General features: G+C 42.2%; 1 protein-coding gene across 3 annotated transcripts; it reads right to left on the bottom strand.

Annotated features, from left to right (window-relative positions):
* Window positions 1-1476: 1476 nt before the first annotated feature.
* podxl2 (podocalyxin-like 2) lies at window positions 1477-21006 on the bottom strand. 3 transcript variants are annotated; one of them, XM_069150824.1, is made up of 13 exons: window positions 20674-21006; window positions 13699-14024; window positions 13281-13596; window positions 12446-12555; window positions 11242-11476; window positions 10282-10464; window positions 9932-10107; window positions 9748-9822; window positions 8648-8804; window positions 7551-7612; window positions 6451-6630; window positions 5927-6106; window positions 1477-5776 (listed from the first exon to the last, which is right to left on the bottom strand). In XM_069150824.1, the coding sequence occupies exons 1-13, from the start codon at window positions 20705-20707 to the stop codon at window positions 5708-5710; spliced, it is 2103 nt and encodes a 700-aa protein (XP_069006925.1). In that variant the 5' UTR covers window positions 20708-21006; the 3' UTR covers window positions 1477-5707. The 3 variants fall into 3 exon arrangements, with proteins under 3 accessions (XP_069006925.1, XP_069006934.1, XP_069006943.1); XM_069150833.1 differs by having other exon boundaries at window positions 10294-10464; XM_069150842.1 differs by having other exon boundaries at window positions 11242-11461.
* Between the last annotated feature and the right edge of the window lie 188 nt (window positions 21007-21194).

Below are 21194 nucleotides of genomic sequence, written 5' to 3'. Positions count from 1 at the left end.
GTTTAAAAAAAAAAAAAAAAAAAGGTCTTGTGTACTGTCTGTGTATTCAGCCTGAACTAAATAAACAGAAATGGCCAATAGTGTTGGTATCAGTGTTGAAACAATGCTCCATACTTCCTGAAAATTGTTTGCATTAAAAGTTCATTAGAGCGAAGCGATAGTTAAAATACAGTCGCAGCTGTCCTCAATCATATTATAAATCTTTAAAGCCTATTTAAATAGGAAAAAAAATTACATATTGTGGACAAAAGGAGAGTTGTCTTGAGAATGGTGAAAGAGAACCAAGATATCTATATATATATAAATATATATATATATATATATATATAGATAGATACAAGCCTTTTAGATCAAGGTACAACAGTGCCTGATGGATCCACGTGTCATTTCCTGGATAAAAAGGGGCTTCCCAAGAACACCCAACTTTTGAGACGTAAAAAACAAAGTTTGATTAAAAACAAAACAAAATAAAACATTGCGACCAGCCACAATGCTTCGGAGGGATTTTTCTTTGGGACAGAAGAAACTAAATTAGAGCCGTTTGGTGAGTCACATCAGCTCAGTGTTCACAGGAGAGAAAGACAGAAAAGACTTTCCCGTTTGTTACACCTCAGCCTACAAGGAATATAATAACATATATATATATATATATAAGAACATCTGTATATATAACATATAACTCTCAGAAACCATCGAGTCTGTCAAATTTATTTTTATTTCTCAGAAATGTAATTTCCCTCAACCCAAAAATAATAGAACTAATTCTTCAAATTCAATGAAAGGATTTTAAAAGAAAAATAGCTTCTGCCACCTTTACAGGAACCTAAAAGACGCTTTGGGACAAAGCTGCTATTTCTACACACATATAACAACACACTGTGAGAAGAGCCTGCTGGAGCTCAGGAAAAAAAACTGACTTTCAAACGTTCGGCTGGACGCTCGTTCACAGTCACGAGGCAATTAAGACGACTCACCTGCAGCTCGTTTCGAAGCCGTGGCGTCGTTATCCAGAGAGGGAGAGAGATGCACACATGAACACAAATCTCTACAACGAGTGTTATAACGAGCGTCAGGTGTTGCTGAGTCAGCAGGAAGGATACGGGACACGTTGGAGAACAGCGGGTGGAAATAAATCAGAACCTTTCATCATGGACAAGATGGCCTTTTGTCTGAAAGCAAGAGTTAGTCTCATTGGCTTTTTTTTTTAGTCACAATAAATATGCAATAAGAAATTTAAAAAAAAGCACCACAATGAACAATGAATTAAGCTTGAACTTATTTCCCAGTGCCACAGACCTCAATTAGTGTTCAAAAATAATGTATTTTTTTTTTAATTTTGATTAGATATTATAGCAATTTTTCTGAACCGGCAACAGCTGTTACAAATTAGCGTCAAAAACACACAAAAATCCATCTGTTCATTTTGTATTTTCGACACCAGTTACGGCTCTCGGGGAGAAGAAACGACAAAGGAAATTAATTTTCTTCAAACTTTATTTCCTCACACTTGACTTATTAACACTGACAACCCAAAACAAAATTTAAAAAGTCATGCAAAATGTGATCAAATTGCATGTGAACTGATATAGAAAAAAAGATCTGTAAAATAACTTAACAAAAAAATTAAACGAATGAAAAAAATCAAATGAAACAAAAATGTGTTAAAAATCTTGTCGGGAAACAAACTGTGTTTTTTTTTGTACAAACAGACTAATTTGAGGTTGTTGTTTTTTTTTTTGTTGCTACAGCTTAACGCCCATTGACTTGCACTATAGCGCTGCTGACAAATACAAACATCCATGAGCTTGTCGTCAGATCCTGAAAAAAACAAAAAAACATCAGGGAAATAAAATTGAAACGATCAGAATCTGCAAGCAACACAAAAAGCAGCAAAACTGGTTTCCGTCGAAGTCCGTCGATCTTCAAAAAAAAATCGGCTGCGTGGTTTTTGTTTATATCGGCGCTGAAAGCTACATGCTCGTCTTTCCTGTCTCCTGCCCGGACGTTGTGCTCTCAGAAAATCCTGAAATAGTTTTTCTGTAAATCCCGCTCAACGGACGAAAAAAAAAAAAAATCGATCAGCGTAGCTTAAAAGTGAAGCCGTGTGCAGCATCGTTACATCGAGAAAAGTCGAGAGTAAAAAGAGCCGAGACGACAGGCGACATCTGGATGAAATAAGAGATGGGACGGAGACGGACAACTGCAGCTTTAAAATCTACGTGAAAAAAAAAAAATCTCTTTCAAAAGAAAAATAAACACACAAAAAAAAACAATGTTGAGAACAGCTGCAGGTAAATCGTCTGTTTCCGCTCCAGCGGCAAATCACAGAAAGATTTCTCTGATTAATTTTGATGTGTGATATTACTGGATGTGACGTGACGGTCCGGATTTTAATTAAAAGGAGACAAAGACTCGTAAAAGAACTCTACAAGTCCCACTTTGGACGACTTGTGACTTCATTTGGACTTGAATGTTTGTCGGTTGTTTGTGGCCCTTTTTGAAGTCGGACATTGACAACAGTGACGTGGACACGATGACTCGCATGTGATCATAGTAACTTGTATGTGATCATAGTAACTCATATGTGATCATAGTAACTTGTATGTGATCATAGTAACTCATATGTGATCATAGTAACTCATACGTGATCGTAGTAACTCGTATGTGATCGTAGTAACTTGTATGTGATCATAGTAACTCATATGTGATCATAGTAACTCGCATGTGATCATAGTAACTTGTATGTGATCATAGTAACTCATATGTGATCATAGTAACTTGTATGTGATCATAGTAACTCATATGTGATCATAGTAACTCATACGTGATCGTAGTAACTCGTATGTGATCGTAGTAACTTGTATGTGATCATAGTAACTCATATGTGATCATAGTAACTCGTATGTGATCATAGTAACTCGTATGTGATCATAGTAACTCGGATGTGATCATAGGAACTCGGCTGTGATCGTAGTAACTTGTATGTGATCGTAGTAACTTGTATGTGATCATAGTAACTCGGATGTGATCATAGTAACTTGTATGTGATCATAGGAACTCGGCTGTGATCGTAGTAACTCGGATGTGATCATAGTAACTCGTATGTGATCATAGTAACTCGGATGTGATCATAGTAACTCGGATGTGATCGTAGTAACTTGTATGTGATCGTAGTAACTCATATGTGATCGTAGTAACTCAGATGTGATCATAGTAACTCGGCTGTGATCGTAGTAACTCGGATGTGATCATAGTAACTCGGACTCGAGCTCAGCTTTGGAAATGACCAAAAATGACTCGCAAAAGTTTCCTTTGTGACTTGCGTTGACTCGAATGTGACCAGAATGACTCGAACGTGACCGTCGCTCCTCCAACGTCGTCGCAGTGACTCGGACTTGGTTATCGTGACTTTGACGTGACTTTAAAGAACGGGACTTCGGACTCCAAACTGTGTTGACTCAGACACGATGAAGGGGACTCGAACATGACTGTCGTGACTCGGACTTGATCGTTGTGACTTCAACGTGGCTGTAATGACTCGAGTGTCGCTGCAGTGATTCGGACGCGACCGGAGTGACTCGAACACAGTCCTGGTGATGTAATTGTAGGGACTCGATTCAGTCGTGAGCGTAGCGACTTGGACATCGCGATAGCGACTCGAACGTGACCGTCGCTCCTCCAACATCATCGTGGTGACTCGGACTCGGTCAGAACGACTTGGACGTGATTTCAACAAACGGGTCTTCGGGATTCGATCGTCGTGACTCGGGCCATTTCATTTGTGACTCAGAACTTTGCTGACTCAGACATAAACACGGTGACTCGAACACGATCCCGGTTGACTCGGATTCAATCACAGCGACTCCAACAGAATCGCCACGACTGTACAGACCGCCGTCACCGTGGTAACTTGACCACGACTGCAGCGACTTGCACATCACCGCAGAGACTCCGACTCGGTCGTAATGACTCGGACGCGATTGTAATGAATGAGTCGCGACTACAGCTTTTTCCACACTTAACACTAAAAAGACGGAGGACTCGGGGCTCGACTTGGGACTCGGTGGTTTCGGTGACTCGATGTCGACGGCGTCACTGAGTTTATATTTTCATGCTTTTTTTCCCACCTCTAAATATCGCCCACGTGTCATCGCCTCAACATTTAGCCAGCAGGCGTACAGCAGCCATTGCAGCACTATTTTGGAAAAAAATAAATAAAAAATAACAAAAATAAAAAAGAGTATACTCGGCTAACGGCACACAAAGTACAGCGATCACATGACGTGTTTGTAGAGTGAACAGTAAACATCCTCAGCGGGGGGGTTACAACCATTCCTATAAGCAAAATAGAGATATTTCAGTCACTATATGAGAGACATTTAACATGATGCAGCATTTTTTTTTTCCCAACGATGATAGTCACTACTGTATTTTTCCAAAGAGGAATCGATTAAAGTGCCAAAAAACTCTTACTTTGAAAAGTTGCTACGGGCGATACTTCCTGTTTCAGTGAAGTCGGAGGAGGAGGAGGAGGAGGAGGAGGAGCCGAGAGGAGTCGCCGGAGTCAGACGTCGGCGTGGAAACCCGCCGACCTCGTCTAAGGCTGTAATACTTATGAGGATATACTTTAATGGACTTTATTGCAGCTTATCGGCGATACTTTAAAAAGTAATCCATCCGAAGTCCTTACATTCAGAGTATTACTTAAGGGATTGTAGTATTAGTAGAAAAATGTACTGCACTTAAAAAAAAGGTGTTTTAATAATTTATATTATTATTTTTAAGGATGCTTTGATGTGAAAGTAGCATTATAGATTTGTATATGAAGCAAATGTTGACTACCTAATATATTCATCTACAATAAAGTTTAATGATCATCATGTTGTCTGTGTAAAATACAGATTTTTACATTAAATAGTGACAATAACTGTCAGATAAATGCAGCAAAGTCCAATATTTCCCTCTGAAGCAGGTGTATTAATGAAGCAGAAAATGATCAAATGTACTTCAGCCACATTCATCTGCTGATAATCAACTGTTGCTCTTATTTGAGGTTTCTGCTATGAAGTCAGGGCGATTTTATTAAAGGATTTGTGACACAGAATGGCGATTAAAGTACATTCAACGGTTTTAAGGTGATAAATGCTGCTTTAAGCTCCGCACTCGTTTTATGTTTGGATTCATCTCACGTAGCAACGGCATGAGGAGCTGAAAGCGTAAGGCACACTAAACAGAGGGGTTTTGATGTAATGGTGAAATTATCTAACATCAAGAAGGGTGTTTTAAATTTTTACAGGAAATTCTAAACTCAGGTCCGATTTTGCTGAACTTTGTTAAATCTTTGAGGGCGACTGGCGAGTTTATCGTCTGTGTATGAGTTTGGATTTGACACGTGAATACAGTTTCTTGTGGGAACCCTTGTGTCTGATCTCCGAGACGTCAGTGACTGCTCCTCCTCCTCCTCCTCCTCGTCTCCGTCCTATCTTAATGACCGAACAACACCTCAACCTCTCAGGCTTCAAACCTTTAACTCCCATCAAATTTCTCTCTTCCTCCTTTCTTTGTTCTCTTCACTCCACTAAAGAAATTTCATATTCTTTCTCTTCTTTTTCCTCTTCTGCCATCACAGTCATAATCATCTTCGTTCCTCTGTGCTCCCTCCTATCATCGATCTATTAAAAAGCCTCCTTCACTTCCTCTTCATCAATCAGAGATGTGTGTCCTGCTCCTCTTCCTCCTCCTCCTCCTCCTCGGTCGCTGCTTGATTGACGAATACCTGAAAAAAAACACAAAAAAGAGTCTTCATGCTGTCGCCAGGCAGAATACACAAGACAGCACATTGTTTGCCACTAAATCTTCCCATCACTACGTCGATCAATTTATTTTCTTCGCCCCTTGACATCCACTGAATCGGTCATCCAATCACCTGCCAGCGACTGCCGCCGTCGCCATCACCTCCTCCTCCTCCTCCTCCTCCTCCTTCCGCCGACAGCCCGTTGGTACTCGGCTTCTTCTCGCGCATCTCCGGGTGGCCGTCGTTGGTCACGTCCAGCGTCGGGTTGTCGTGGCAACCGTTCTCCACAAAGTGAAGCTCATCGCCGCGAAACTGCGAGGTTTAAAAAAAAAAAAAAAAGGTCGCCAGAGATTTACAAGAGCGGCTGCGTTCATTTAATTCATTGTATTAAAAAAAAAAAAAAAAAAACAACAACAAGACTCCTCAGGGTGCGTTCAGGTGCTCAGCGGTCAGTCAGCGGAAAAATAAACGAGAAATAAAAAGCTGCAAATAAACGTCATAAAACGTTGCTATTATGTAAAAAAAGAAGAAGTTTGAGAACCACTGATTTAAGCATTCAGGTACATCGTAACATGGACATGAATGTGTGTGTGTGTGTGTGTGTGTGTGCGTGTGTGTGTGTGTGTGTGTGCGTGTGTGTGTGTGTGTTGAGCTACCGTCGTCTTGGTTGCGGGCAGTCGTCTCTGCCAGCAGATGTAAATGAATCCAGATGTGATGATGACCATGCAGATGGAGCCGATGATCACCAGAACCACGAACAGTTTGCCGTAGTCGCTGCGGGTCTGACTGGGACGAGACGGACAGCTGCTGGCGGCGCTGTAGTTCTGGATGCCCACCTGATGAGACACACACACACACAAATTTATACTTTAACAGTCCAGACGGTTATTGTTGTTATTGTTATCATATTTCTATTGTTTTTTTTTACTGGGAAATTTTCTGTCATTGGCAGCTGTATTAACATTTTCTAACTGCTTTGGTGTCCTCTGCTACGATGTTTTCACGTCCTGCTTTCTGACAGCTCAGCAACTTCAAAAAAATAATTTCTTTTTATTTTTCGGTAACTTCTCGGTGAAGTAAACTTTCCCACAAAACCAGGCAGCCTCATTTAACCAAACCTCAGACCACAGGAATAGTTTTTCGCGGGTGCAGCTGCATCCAGGACCCCCACTGAGTCTGTTTTCTCTCCCACTCATAGACTGTTCACATTAATGCCAGCTATAATCTATAATCTTATATTACACAGCAGGAACTCATCACATTTGACGCTGAGAATTACGTTTTACACACATTACATATCCTGTTGATGCTTCGTACATTTGCACGAACACATATTTTTGTAATCTATTGTGACATTTTATTTGTACACTACCCATCTGTTGTGTTAGCTGTATTTTTTTTTTTTCGCTCGCAAAGTCCAATATTTTGTTCGTACTTCTTTAAAATCTTAAATGGTTCCTTGTATGTGAACACTTCATTGGAAATTGATCTGATTCTGACCAACAGGCGGGTTTAATCAAATGAAAAACAAGAGACTCATGAGTTATTTGTTACTTGATTAATCAGACTTTTATCAATTTTAAGTGCAAATCTCAGAAAAGAAAAAAAATAAGAGAGGTACAGAAAAAAAAAAAGCGTTCATCCGGAGGCTTCACTGTGTCGTTTGGGGAGAACAACAGTAAAAATCGGACGTCATATGAATAGAAAAACATTTTTAAATTGCTTTAAAGAAATGAATGTGGTTAGGAGGAGGTACCTTATTGAGACAGTTCGTGATCTCTCTCAGCATGTCCAGCACATCCGTGGTAGATATCACTCCTGAAAGACACAACGCATGTTTTACACACTCCGACGCGTGCTCTCAAAAACACCATGTACGGCTGTTGTCCCTTATTTTCCATTGTTTGTGATTGTTGAAGGTTGTCTGACGTCGCACCTCGCAGAGGGCTGCATGAAAGCACCGCTGCTGACGTCGCACCATTTATTTTGTCCTTTAATCCGGAGAATGAAGGACATTTTAACACTACGCTGCTTTTATGACAACAGTTTCAATGTTTCAGGGTGCGGCTGTGAGTCAAGGTTAAAGGGAGGGAGTTTAGTTTAGTTTGTTTAAGTCCTATTTGGGGCCCCTGACCTTTTATTGTTTCAGGATTATTTTTTTGAGTTTCTGAACATCGTTGCCTTAACGGCCCAGCCGCTGCAGGCCGGACACGAAGTGGATGAAAAATGAAGACATGCTTGTCCGAGTCTCCTTCAGTCAACTCCTCCATTAGCAATAATGGGGAATAATGAGTGGTGCAACGCGGGCCCTGGGTTTCACCTCGCAGGCTTATTATTATTACCTTATAGTTGAAAGCTGTTGGGGTCGAAATAAAGAAAATAAACATGTTATCACTTCCTTTGGTAATAACCATGCTGCACCTCATAGAAATAGTTTAATCTTTTTTTAATTTTGATTATTCAAATTGATTTATTGAAAAATAACATGGGGTTAAAAGTTATTAAAAAAAAAAAAGATCATAAAAGTGACGTAGCTTTACGGAACAGACCGTGTGTGACTATTATCTGTGAGAGGGGCCAGTTTTACTTTTAAAACATCGGAGGGAGGACATTTTGGCCAAATCTCACTGTCTCACTCCTACAAAGGGTTTTTTGAGGGCTAAGACTTGGTTTTAGGGTTAAAGTTAGAATTAAGTCAAGGTTTAGATTAAGGTAAGGGTTGTGATTGGGAACATAGTTGTGGTGGTTAAGATCAGTGAATGTCCTCATAAAGATAGCTCAACAAACGTGTGTGTGTGTGTGTGTGTGTGTGTGTGTGTGTGTGTGTGTGTGTGTGTGTGTGTGTGTGTGTACCGTTCTCAGATTCCACGTTCATCAGCAGCTGGTGTTGCTGGTGTGTCGGCTTGCTGAGGGTTATTACCCATGATCCCTCGGGGCTATTCATTCTTCGAGCAAACACTCGCTCTATGATCCTCAACAAGCGTACGCCCTGGTCGACACGAAACTCCTCCTGTCGCGCGCGCACACACACACACACACACACACACACACACACACACACATTTATCTCGGCGTTACCACTTGATCTACCGTCCAAAGTCCAAAGGCAAAGATGCAGAAGAACAGGTGTTGAAAAAGTTTCCTCGTATTCAACGAATGTAAACGAGAGAGGAGAGGACGCAGCATCCGACTCCATCCACGTTGCCATAACAACCTGCGGCGGCAGCGAGGGGGTTTCGCATTGCTGCCATGGCGACAGACGCCACGGCGAGGGTCCTTCCGCCCTCGCCACTTCTCGCACAAAAAGCAGACGGCCTCCAACGACACCGTCTGCGAAGCTCAATAGGAGCCCTTCACCTTCATGTTCGCTGCGACAGCGTGGGAGGAAACTCGGGCTCTTCCTCGAGAGAACGGCGGGTCGCAACCACGTTGAACGAAGGATGCTGGTTCTGAGGATCGGCCTCTTCAGTTTTTCTGTCTGGATCGGTTCAAACACGGCTCATGCGACAGCTGTGAACCAAATTCTGGTGCAGACTAAACAGATCTGTAGCTTCCCGGGTCTGAAAAATTAGGCCGATGCCGACGTGCCTTCAGCCGCAATACCACCGAGTGCCACTAGAGGTCGGCTCCAAAAAAAGCCTCCGGCTCCATAGACTCCCATCCAACTTCTCTCATAAAGTTCTAAGTAAATACATTTTTTTCCACGGGGTATCTCGGTGTTGTTAGCTAAAGTCACTCCTTCTTATTAGTTTTCTGGAGGTCCATCTGAAAATAATCCCTCATTCATTAGAAAAGAAGCCCGAGAAAGATGTGGTTTTTTTGGTTGGGTGGCTATCGGCGGGCGGGACGTAGTATCGCCGGGTTTCCAATCAGATCGAGTCAAACCACCGCTTGTCTCTGACCACAAACTAATCCTTTTAAAAATGCTAAATGCGGCGATCTCTTGTACTCACGCAGTTCAAGTTTTCCGTCATGTTCAGGACGACGTAGCCTCGTCCATCCAGCTTGCTCCAGTCTTTACAAACTACCTGAAAGATTCACAGTTGGAAAATAACACAACGTGAATGCTTAATTTTTTTTAATTTAATTTTTTTTTTTTTAAATTCCTCTTGCGTGTATGTTTGTAAAAAAAAATACCTGCTCCGACTGAAGCGGCGTGTTTTTGTCCAGCCAATCGGACGGATCGATGAGGTCGACGGTGGGCGAAGGGTCGGTGGTGAGCGGGACGACGTGTCCGACCCGCGTTCCCTCTCTCTCCGTCTTTCTTACGTTTTCTTCCTCTGCCTCGTCGCTTCTGTCTTTCGGACTAAATCCTTGAGCGAATACCCCCCCAAAAAAATTTTTATGTTTGAGGTGCTTAGTCAGCGTTGCTACAACTGTGAGGGTTTCTGTCCCGGCACTGCAAATGTTTCAGCTTTACGATCATAAGAATAAAAGACGGCAAATTCCTGTGTAACGTTTATACTGTTCGCTACCGACCGCTTCACCTTTTAACTCACGTTCGTCCTCCTCCAGCTGCTCCTCTTCCTCCACGCTGGGCTGCAGAGGCTCTCTGCTGGGAGCCGAGCCAACCTCTGGTGCAGTGGGATTCTGGGTAAACATGTCGATGTGCGCCAGGCCCGTTTCCTCCTCGTCCTCCTCCCTCTCCGTCTCCTCGTCCTCGGTCTCATCTGCGTCGACGAACCAGAGGTAAAACACGAGCAGCTGATGCTCTTCCTCTTTGCACGAATGCATTATTATAACACGGTAATAAATACAAAATATTTTTTATTTTAATTTATTTCACGGCTGTTTTCCTGTGTCTAATAAATTCTCCCACACGAGTTGCACAGGCTTTTTATGATCTTTTAATCACTTGTGAAAAAAAACAAAAACTTCTTCAATTCAGGCAGAAAAATCATTCAAGTGCTGAAAAAAAAAAAAAAAAAAAAAAAAATCCAAACTTAAATAACACTAAAATAGGTATTAATGCTGAATCTTAGCATTAAAAGACATTCTGGCCGTCTACAGGTAACAAAATCTGCCTTTCAGCACCTCTAAAACTCAATAATGAACACATATTTTCATATGTCATTACGTTAAGACAAAGATTAGTAACCGTGTTTGTGAGTCTGACATAAATATAGTCATAAATAGGACATAAACGCCCGCAAAAACTGAAACTCAAATGAGATATAAAGTGTAACGTGGTGCGCTTTAGAGATGCTGGTACTGTAGGTAGACTCAGTCTTTATGCTTAGCTAAGATAACCAACTACTGGCTGTCGCTTCATATTTATCACGCAGACAACAAAAGTGCTACCGAGATTCTCAAAATCAAATAGGCCGATTTCTTTATTATTTTTAAACGTCAAAAAAAAAAAAAAGGGGATAGTAAATAAAAGCATCTCACACAGGAACAGGAAACCAGATCAAACACGCTGTAAGTAACTAGAAGTTTTTTGGTACCTTTCGTGTAAGTTCCCAGCAGCCCGAAGTCGGTGCCGGTGTCGGTCTCCGGGGTGGCAGTTCCTCCGACGTCGCCGCCGGCGACAGCAGCAGCGGTAGTGGAGGGAGCGACAGCAGCAGCTGTAGTCGTACTGATGGAGGAGTGAAGGACTCCGTAGCCGCTGGACTGGATGTCTTCCTCCCCCTCCGCCTCCCACAGCTCTCTTCCTAAAGGACTCACCTGTGTGGCAGATACCTTTTTTTTTTTTAGATCACTTTATTCGTCGCCATAACGTCCGTCTACGTCAAACCTCACAACGTTTCGTTTTTGATGACATTTAAATGTAGTTATGTGTGCGTTATTATGGAGGTCGTAGTTAAAGGTGGCGTACGACGACACTATATCCAGATGGCTGTAGCCATCCAGGGCATTAGAAGTAGTAGCGATCGTCAATGCAAGAAGGCAGGAAGCAAACACTGGCTGGTTGTCCATGTTATGAGAGAAATGATTCATGTGTATACCGCCATTAATTCATGGATAGAAAGTTTAAGAAAAACTAATGAGCCAAACTTGCATTTATATATATATATATATATATATATATACTTTTTGCTGAGTCAGTCATCTCCATTTGCCAACAATATGGGCCAACAAGACGCCACTAATCGCATAAAGCAGTTGAAGACTAATTAAATTATGCAGCGCAGGGTTAGCAGGTGAGCCCTGGATTACATCTGATTCACTGCGATCCAATTAAAAAGTCCCAACGGCAGCTGAATGATTTCTCCTTCTTAATGATGGCGCCTTAAAAACTTAAAGCGCAGCAGGGAGCCACCTGGGAGCCACTTCACGAAAGCCAGACATAACACCAACGAGGGGTTTGTGGTTGCTCCAAATGGCCATTGTTCCCACGATAGAGTTTTGTTGCTGTAACTTGAATATGTCAGTGATTTAACGTGGCTTTAAGAAGTAAAAGGTAGAAATTCTGTTGACAAACTTGGGATTGGTTCGTTGTGATTTCAGCGATTGTTCGATAAAAGCCCGTTGGTGATATCTGCAAAATCGTGTGTTGTTTTTTATTTATTTTTTTGGGGGGGTGGGCTATTTTCACTCATTTTTGTGAGAGTTAATCTACACAATGACACGTGTACACATAATGATAGATCTAGGAATATATTAGTCGCAATATTCAGGATGTATGGCTTTAGGTTTCTCCGTCCTCACCTCCAGGACGGGGGACGCGCGGTGCTCCTGTAGCCCAGGACGGTGCACCTCAGCTGGGGAGGTGATGCTTGGCTGCTTGGAGGTGGAGGGGTGGAAAGATGAGGTGTAGCCTGTGTGACACAAAGGAGACATGTCAGAAACACACGTTTGCGTGTGTGTGTGTGCGTGTGTGTGTGCGTGTGCGTGTGCGTGTGCGTGTGCGTGTGTGTGTGTGTGTGTGTGTGTGTGCGTGTGTGTGTGAGTGTGTCTCTGCTGCCAGCGTTGCCATGAGGTTTTGACAGCTTTCATTCATCGGAGACTCTCAGGAGATAAACAGCAGTTGTTCAATGATGATGAACAAGATAAACGTAGCAGGTTGTTTAAAGTTAAAGCCGGTTGGTGTTTTTATCGCATTATAGGAAGGAAACGCCCATTTAGCTTGAGATATTTGAACAGGAACTTCTCGGAAACAAAAGAGACGCAGCCGCACAAGAAGACTGACAGACGCCATCTTAAGTGATAAACCTGGAAGTCGTATGTGGTACATTGTAAAGCTGCTATAATGTTAATTGTGTTCAGCAGCTAGTTTGACTTGATGATTATGATGATCCATCAGTCTAAGATTGAAGCATTGGACCGAGCGGCATCAACATCTCTTATAAATCTGCATTTATTTTTTTTACTGCTCTCCAGGATCTTCAAATATACTCTGATGATGTCACAGATATCTGTACGACCAGACTGAACGTTGGCCTTTTGGCAAAAATCAACGTTTAAAAACCAACATTTCCGGACGGTGTGGGCTCCTTCAGCAAATCTGCTAACGCGGCAGATGTTTGTTTGGACTCCCACTAACCAATCAGAGCGTCCAGATCCGGCGTCGTGTGGTTGGCCTCCGAGGCATCTCGGACATCTCCATCGTCTGTCCCTCCTCCGTTGCCGTCTTCGTCTTCCCTGGCCTCCCACTCGTCCTCTCCCCCTCTCCTCTCCCGGTCCTCTCCCATGTCCTCTACCCTGTCTCTGTCCTCCGCGTCCGTCCCGTAAAAGCCGGACGCCTCCCGGGAGGCGTCGCCGGGTCCCGGCCCAAAGACGTGCTCCGTCTCTGGGTCAGTGGAGTCCGAGTTTCCCCTGTAGTCGTCTGCATCCTGGGGGACGGCCAGATGAACCATACGCTGAGAGAGGGGGGAGGAACGGGAGGGGGGGGGCGGGGGTGCTTGGTCAGATGTACAGCAGTATAAATTCTGATGTTACAAAAAAACTGATTAGGTCCTCACCTCCATCTCGTCTTCCACATCCAGGCTTTCGTGGGTCCCGGCTGCATCCCGGCCGGCGGGCCGCGGCGCGTTCAGCTGGGAGGAGTTCGCCGACTCCATCTTGGCCTGCGAGCGGGATGTTTCGTGTATCTCCGGCCAACCCATGTCGTGAACCAAGTGGGGCTGAGCTCGCACCAACTCGTGGACCGCGGAGCGTTTGGTTCGGACCAACTCCTGGATGAGGCGCGTCTGTTCCGGGTCGAAGGCCCGGAACAGACGCGCCTCATCCAGGGGTACGACCCGCTGGGACGAACCCAGGCGGAAGGCCTCGCGGCCGGCCAGGAAAGCTACGGGAAAAAAAATAGAGAGAGGACGGACACTTTAAAGATCTCAGCGCATCGATCCGCCTCCGGTGGAATCAAACGGTCAAGTCAGAAGAAGTTTTAAGATTTATGCAGAAAATAAAGAAAAAGAGCAAGAAATTCAAGTAGAATCTAAAACATGACATGTATGGAAGGATTGACATGATGTGTCAAAAACAATAACATCACATAATTATTAACATCATGCTGCAAACACTTTTTTTTGGAGAATGAGAAATACAGGAACAGATTCAACCTTTTCAAACATAACTTCTTGCCTTAACATCTTTTAATGGAAAATATTTTAAAAAGCTGTACATCTGAAAACAAGCTAATATTCTTAGGTACAAGCTTAATCTTATTCATTTAGACAATTGTGTGGTGTATTAATTTTGACAAAACATATTGTTTCACCAATCAATTTGCCTGTTGTGATAATGACAATAAAATCTCAGCAGCAGCATGAACACAAAAGCAAAGGGTCACAATTCCCCTTTTATTTATCAACATTTAACAAATAGTTTAGGACTTTACATAATGTTTTTAAATGTAAACAGATTATGAATGATGTTATAATAATGCACATTTGTAACATTATAAATTATGTCTTTACAGGAGAAGTGATAACTGACAAATGTTGGGTCTTATTACATTTGAGTGTGTTATAAAGCTTATTTGAAATGTTTACATGGTGATTATTAATGTTATACAAGGTGGATTAAAGCTACGTATCGCTTTTAAAACGGCTTCCGCATAAACGGATCGATTGGAAGGAGAGAATCTGGATGCCGTCACAAAATAAACCTAAAGTGTCTGGTAATACACAAGTCCAATGAAAACAAAACAAAAACAACCAAAACAACAGCGAGTGGTTTCGACAGAATTGAGTGAATCGACAGATCGAATCAGTTAAAACGAATTCCCCAAACGGATTTACAGCAGCTTTTTGTTTTGTTAGCCGGCCGGCACGCTTTAAAGCAGCCCGGGGAAGGACGGGAGAAGAAAAGTATTCCGGTGTCTGTTTTATACATTAAAGTGATTCAATTTACAGACATCAGAGAGCTCTCGTCTCCGCGGCGAGCTCTTTCAGTTTCATTAAAAACTTCCATCATCGTATCATCAGTCTCCCGTTCAGTCTCAATGATAATTCATTCATTTCTTGTTTTATTTATCACTCATGTGTTCATTGATGGCTTTCATGCACACATGTCGATGATAACATCGGATTTGATTGTATTTATAAGTGAATACAAAATTTGATTTCAGCTGTTTGAATGATTGTTAGAATGACGATTCTTGCATTAGTTTGAATAAAATGCATCGTTATGTAACATCATCTGTGTGTTTCTGTTGCAGTTTTGTTTCTAGTCAGTATAATGTTGATATAAATCTGTTTATTACAGTTTATGAACCGTTTATGGTGCCTCACCGGTAGCGCTACGATCACCTGCTCCTCCTTGTAGTTCATCAAACCCCACATTTATCCTTTTTTTTTTTTTGTCAACTCATTCACTTGCTAATTTATCAATTCATACATTCATCCACCCATCGCTCATACATAATCCTTCACGGAGAGCTTCGAGCCCTCGCCACAGACCCCACCCACCCCCACCCCCCACCCCCACCCCACCCATGTATCCCATGGTGCTCTCTGTCTGGGACCACAGATGGCTGTATGACCTAAGAGGCTGAGTGAGCAGATTACAACATGATGTCCAACATGTCTCAAACACGTCTGTAGCATGTTAAGCTCTTCGGCCCCTGACAACCCAACACACAACACACAACCCCGACAACCCCACCCCCTCCCCCAACCCCTCCCCCACCCCTACCTCCGGCCTGAGGTGACGCAGATGTACCGGTTAAATCCTGCTGACTCGGTGCATTTTCAAACGCGTAGTTCACGGTCTCAGTCCGCTTGTTTGAGGGTTCGATCATTGCAGATATTTCACAAATTTGAACCTGAAGGTGGCGCCGGTGGAAAGGTCAAAGGTTAAACGAGGTCTTCAGGGTTCAACCTCCTGCGACTGAATGTTTGTAACAAATCTATGAAGTAAGATGTTAAGATATTTCACAGAGTAAACTAGACTGCGCCGGGAGAAGCCAGGGGATCGTTTGAATTAGGAGGATTCATCCCCTGGGAACCATGAATGTTATCAAAGAACTCAATCAAGTCTGCTTCAGACCAGTGAAAGCACTCACGACGCAGCCGGATGACACAGCAGTGTTAGACGCTCTCATCTGAACCGGATGGATTTTTCATTTAGAGAGCAAACAGACCCGAAGCACACAGAGTGAGAGTTGTTGACAGTAAAAAAAAAAAAAAAATAGAATATATCATTTAAGATGAAGCCAAAAACATCAAGTCCCTTAATGAGCTTTTTGATGAAGTCTGAGCACTGTGAAAAAAAAATCAGGGCTCAGACTTCTCGTTCACCTTTGAATAAAGTTTCTCGTTGAAAAAAAAACAGCCGTCTGAAATGTCCTACTCGCTGTGAATTACCGATCCAAAGAGAAGCTCCGAGGACGACGACGAGGGAGGATGGAGGTGGAGGATGGAGGTGGAGGATGGAAGCGCCAACAGGAGGAGACGACAGATAAGGGATCCTTCACCCAGCAGAGAAAAGCTTTAATTTGTGTTGTTTTAATTCCTTCCCAAATCCCCAAGTCAACACTGCGCTGCAGACAAAAAAAAAAACCATCCTCACAGCCCTCGTTTTATCCCTGGAGATGATGAATGTTTGAATTTATTTTTTGGGAAAGTAAAGAGTCGAGCTCAGGCTTGAAAAAAAAAAAAAAAAAACCTGCCAATCACGAAGATGAAACTGCTACTCGTCGAATTCTCGTCGATTTCTTGAATATTTGGGCTAAAAAGCAGGTAAAAAAAACCAAAACAAACACGTGTTGGGACTTGCAGCGTCCTTTAAAAGCCTAAAAGAGGGTTTGAAATTTGCTACGTCGGTGCTGAGGTAGCTTTCCGCTTCACTCCTGACGCGGCGTTATTGCTCCGTACACCCGAGAGGAAAAGCATCGTACGTTGCAGCTAACGCGGTCGAAATGCTCAGCCCGCTGAATAAAACACTGGTTTGAGCCCAAAAAAATTAAACGCAGCCTGCATTCGTCGGTGCTTTTTCTCAATGACATTTAATCGATTTATTCAACACAAATAAAGCTTTCACGTGGAGATAAAGAGAAGTGTGTATCTCGGTTTTAGTCCTACATAAAGGACGTCAGGCTGGCATCAAGGTAAGTGGCTTTTCACACCGGATGGGATATAAGTCCACCAAGTGGAAGAAGGACAACTTTTAATCATAATTATAATCACCTTTATTGATGTAGCACTTTAATTGAACTTCGTTGAGCACATTAAACCTATGAAATCAAACGGGCCTTAAAATCTAGGAACACTGTGATCGTATAAAACGAATAAAAAAAAAAACGTAAAAACAACAAAAAAAGAAATAAAAGTGGATCACAGAAATCAAGTAAAGTCGAGAAAACGTTGGGGGCTCTGACAGCAAATGCTTTGTTAAATGCTTAAATGCCGAAATGCTTTGCTAAATAGGACGAAGAGAGGCCACGAAGAGTTTTAAAAGTCAACATCACGTCCCGCCCACCAATAGCCGTAACCTGCCTCCACCACAGGCCTGTCAATCAAACAGACACGCCCCCAAATAACACGGCTTTTTGAGGCCGATTTTCAAAATTGATGAGGGGATTATTTTCAGATTGCCGACTGAAAACTAACAAGAAGGAGCGACTTTAGCTAACAACAACAAAATGTATTGACTTTGTGTTTCATGACAGGAGTTGAATGGGAGTCTATGGAGGCTTTTTGGAGCCGACCTCTAGTGGCACCCGGTGGTATTGCAGTTTATGGCACTTCCACATTGGCCTCTTTTTGTTCAGGACGCGGAAGCTACGAACACTTTTATATTCAGTCTGTGGTTGTAATCTTTATATATTCTGAGGTATCTGGCGGGTCTTCCTCAATTCAGCACAAACCCACCTGTAGCTAAATAAGTCGTCAGCTCTTCCTGCCTCAGTCGTCTTATTTTAGTCAAACCTCCACGGGGAGCATTTAAAAACATCCTGCTTGCAGGTTAAGTCACAGTCAGCTGAGTAAGACGCATCGATATATCAATTTTAAGTGAAATGCCATTATGAGTGTCTCAGACACGAGCTGTCCAAAAAAACCCCCCATCTCTCTCCAACCACACACCCTCCAGTTTCACAACCACACAGCGACCTTGAAGTCGTCGTCTATAAAAGCAACTTTGCTGCGTAATTACTTGAGAAAAAAAAATCGACCCGCGTCTCTCCAAAGGTGAAGGAACTGAACAGCTGAGTTAGCGTTAGGAGCTTATCACGGAGAAGCTCTGAGATGCTTCACACCGATAGTTCCTCTGGGACAAGACAGGACCAACAGTTTTGACGGAGCTCCTCTGGACACAGCGAGCATTTATTATTTTTAGAAAACAGACTTGATCTCAATCTTAAGCGTCAATAAATCACTTAATTTGTATTGATAAATGTCGCGTAAAACATTTTTCTGCACTTATATTTAAAAAAAAATCTAATATTCTTTAATATTCCTTGCACTTGAACTACCGCGCCTTTAAAATGCATATTGCTTATTTTAGACTTTAAGTGTATTTGTGTTTAATTTTATGCATTTTATCCGTTTCTTATGCATCTCATTTCTTTTCTATATTTTGAAATGTTCCTTTACATCTGTTTTTACGTGAAAACACTGCTCGTAAAATTAAATTCTCACTCAAAATTAGATCTGTGGCAGTCTGGGAAGTTGAAACAAAGTTTTAGACAGAAAATACAATTCAATAATTAAATGAATAAATGCAATTCCAAAAACAAATACATCAATTATTTTGGTGCGTCTTCACAGTCAGGAGAATTTGATGGTACTTTGGCTGTTTCTAAAGATATTTATTGCTTTTGTTGTCCTTCTTTTCCTTGTTCCTACAGCAGCATTTTGTTTTCTGGTGTGTCGTGTTCACATAGACGAATAAATCCGATACCTCGTGGTGTCCATTATGTTCCAGGGAGGGGTCGACCGAAAGCCCCCCCAACCTCAGCTTTAACACCCCTCAGATCGGCTTATGATATGGGTGGACCCTCCCCCACCCCCAAATCCCCTTCAGAGAGAGGTGGCTCACCCAATTATCTCCTCCTTACATCCACCTCCGTATTCTCCAGCATGTTTTATCACGATGGGGGAAATAAAAAATAAAATATGTTTATATTTCTAAGAGCCGTAATGTTGAGTTTATACTTTAAAAATAAAAAGCAGCATTGAACTTATACTTTTATGTCCGTGTAGTTTCACAAACACAAAGATGAGCCTCCATATTTTAACCAGTAAAATTGCTGGAATGGGTATTTAGAGAAAAATGAATCCATCAAAAACAAATTTGAATTTCATATGAGGGGAAGATTTTGTGCTGATTCAATAAACAATCATCAAAATATGCATTCAAATAAAATTACCACGTAAATTAAGCAAAAGTTCTGACGTATCATCAACTATTAGTATTATTTAGGTTGAAGTAATGAAGCTAAAAGTCACCGTTTTTAGTCACTTTACAAGCAATCAATTCCTAATCTGACAATGAGCTGAATATGTTTGGCTTCCTGCATTTTTCTTTTCACATCATGAATCAGCAGCAGATCAATAAAAAGATTAAAAATACTATAAGCTGCAGCCCTAATTCTGATAATCAACTAAATGTTTTCTTCCTCTAATACGAGGATCTGCTGCTTCTTCTGTTTTATATCATTGTGTGCTGAATATTTTTTGGGAGTTTGGAACAAAACGAGCAATTTGAACACGTTATTTTCACAAAATTGAAAGAGTCTAAACTAATCGATCATTGACAAATTGATGTAATAATCAATCAAAGAATCTTTTCTTTTTTTGTATATATATATATATATATATATATATATATATTCTACAGAGATGCTATCCAACACGATGTAACATCTGCTGGTGTGATTATTCCAATTAAAACATATCTTGTTGATGATGCTGCTGCTGCTGATGCTTCCTGTCAGGTCTCGTGCCCAGCAGCTGGTCTTGCCTGCTGTGTGTGTGTGTGTGTGTGTGTGTGTGTGTGTGTGTGTGTGTGTGTGTGTGTGTGTGTGTTAGTCAGACACTGCAGTGTGTGTGTCTGCTGATTTAAGTGCACTGTGCGCCTCCTACACGTCGCCAGCCTGCGTCCACTTCGAAGAATTTCCCCTGAGCGGTTTCAATGAAGACTCCGCACCCTGATTTATAACATTATTATCAACCATCATTAATATTAATAATGCCATTAATGATGCTGCAGCACTGATAAAAAAATTTAAAAAAAAACCCACCATGTTAAGATGTTATCGGGGACTTAACTCTCCCTGTGTGGTGTCTCTCAAAAGTCTCCAAAGATTTATTTTTTTCTGCACCATATTTCCCAGAAGGGCTTGCGTTTTTGTTTTTTTTGGTGGTGAAATGTTATTTCCTATTTAAAAAAAAATATATATATATATAGTCCCAGTACAGATGTTTGAGGAAAAAAACAACATATGTGGGACTATATATATATAATTAAAAAAAAAAAAAAAAACAGAGCCTCACCGGTCAGTGTGATGAGGAGCAGCAGGCCCGGCATGACTGCTGCAGTGCTCTCCCTCCTCGCTTTGCTCTGGACGCGCCGGATCGCACAAGATTTCAAGCTGCAGATGCTCTCTGGGATGTGAACGGAGGCCTGACGGGGGGAAACGCAGCTCTCATGTCCGCCTCATGTCCCCCGCGTCTTGGAGCAGTCTGCGGTGTCCTGCGTGCGTGTGCGTGCGTGTGTGTGTGTGTGCGGGGGTAAGAGCTGCGGTCCAGTCCAGGATCTGATTCCGCTGCACCACCGATGACTGGAAATATAAACTGGGCTGGCAGCTCCTTGCTCGCTTGCTTTGGCTGTTCCCGCCTCTGGCCGCTAGATGTCGCAGCAGCCGAGTCAAAAGCGGGGCTCACCGGTGCTGCGTTCAGGTGCAGCTCTGGAAAATAGTGCCGCTGTGGATGCCCAGGTTTTAATAATTTAAAAAAAATGTAATAGAAATGCAACGGGGAGTGATGATACACATTTTTTGGGGGGTTAAATATTA

This window comes from Embiotoca jacksoni, unplaced genomic scaffold (genome assembly GCF_022577435.1).
Source record: "Embiotoca jacksoni isolate LCO1_2020_lvr unplaced genomic scaffold, fEmbJac1.0.p SCAF_1, whole genome shotgun sequence".
NCBI classification, from domain to species: Eukaryota; Metazoa; Chordata; class Actinopteri; family Embiotocidae; genus Embiotoca; species Embiotoca jacksoni.
Note: the sequence above shows the minus strand (reverse complement) of the source record. Positions and strands in the feature narration are given on the sequence as shown.

Coding starts and splice junctions, on each gene's coding strand:
- podxl2 (XM_069150824.1), bottom strand. CDS start 20,707: ATGCCGGGCCTGCTGCTCCTCATCACACTGACCG. Junction 14,025..20,673: donor GCTCCTCATCACACTGACCG/GTGAGGCTCTGT, acceptor TTTTTCCCGTAG/CTTTCCTGGCCGGCCGCGAG. Junction 9,823..9,931: donor CGCCGCTTCAGTCGGAGCAG/GTATTTTTTTTT, acceptor TGAATCTTTCAG/GTAGTTTGTAAAGACTGGAG.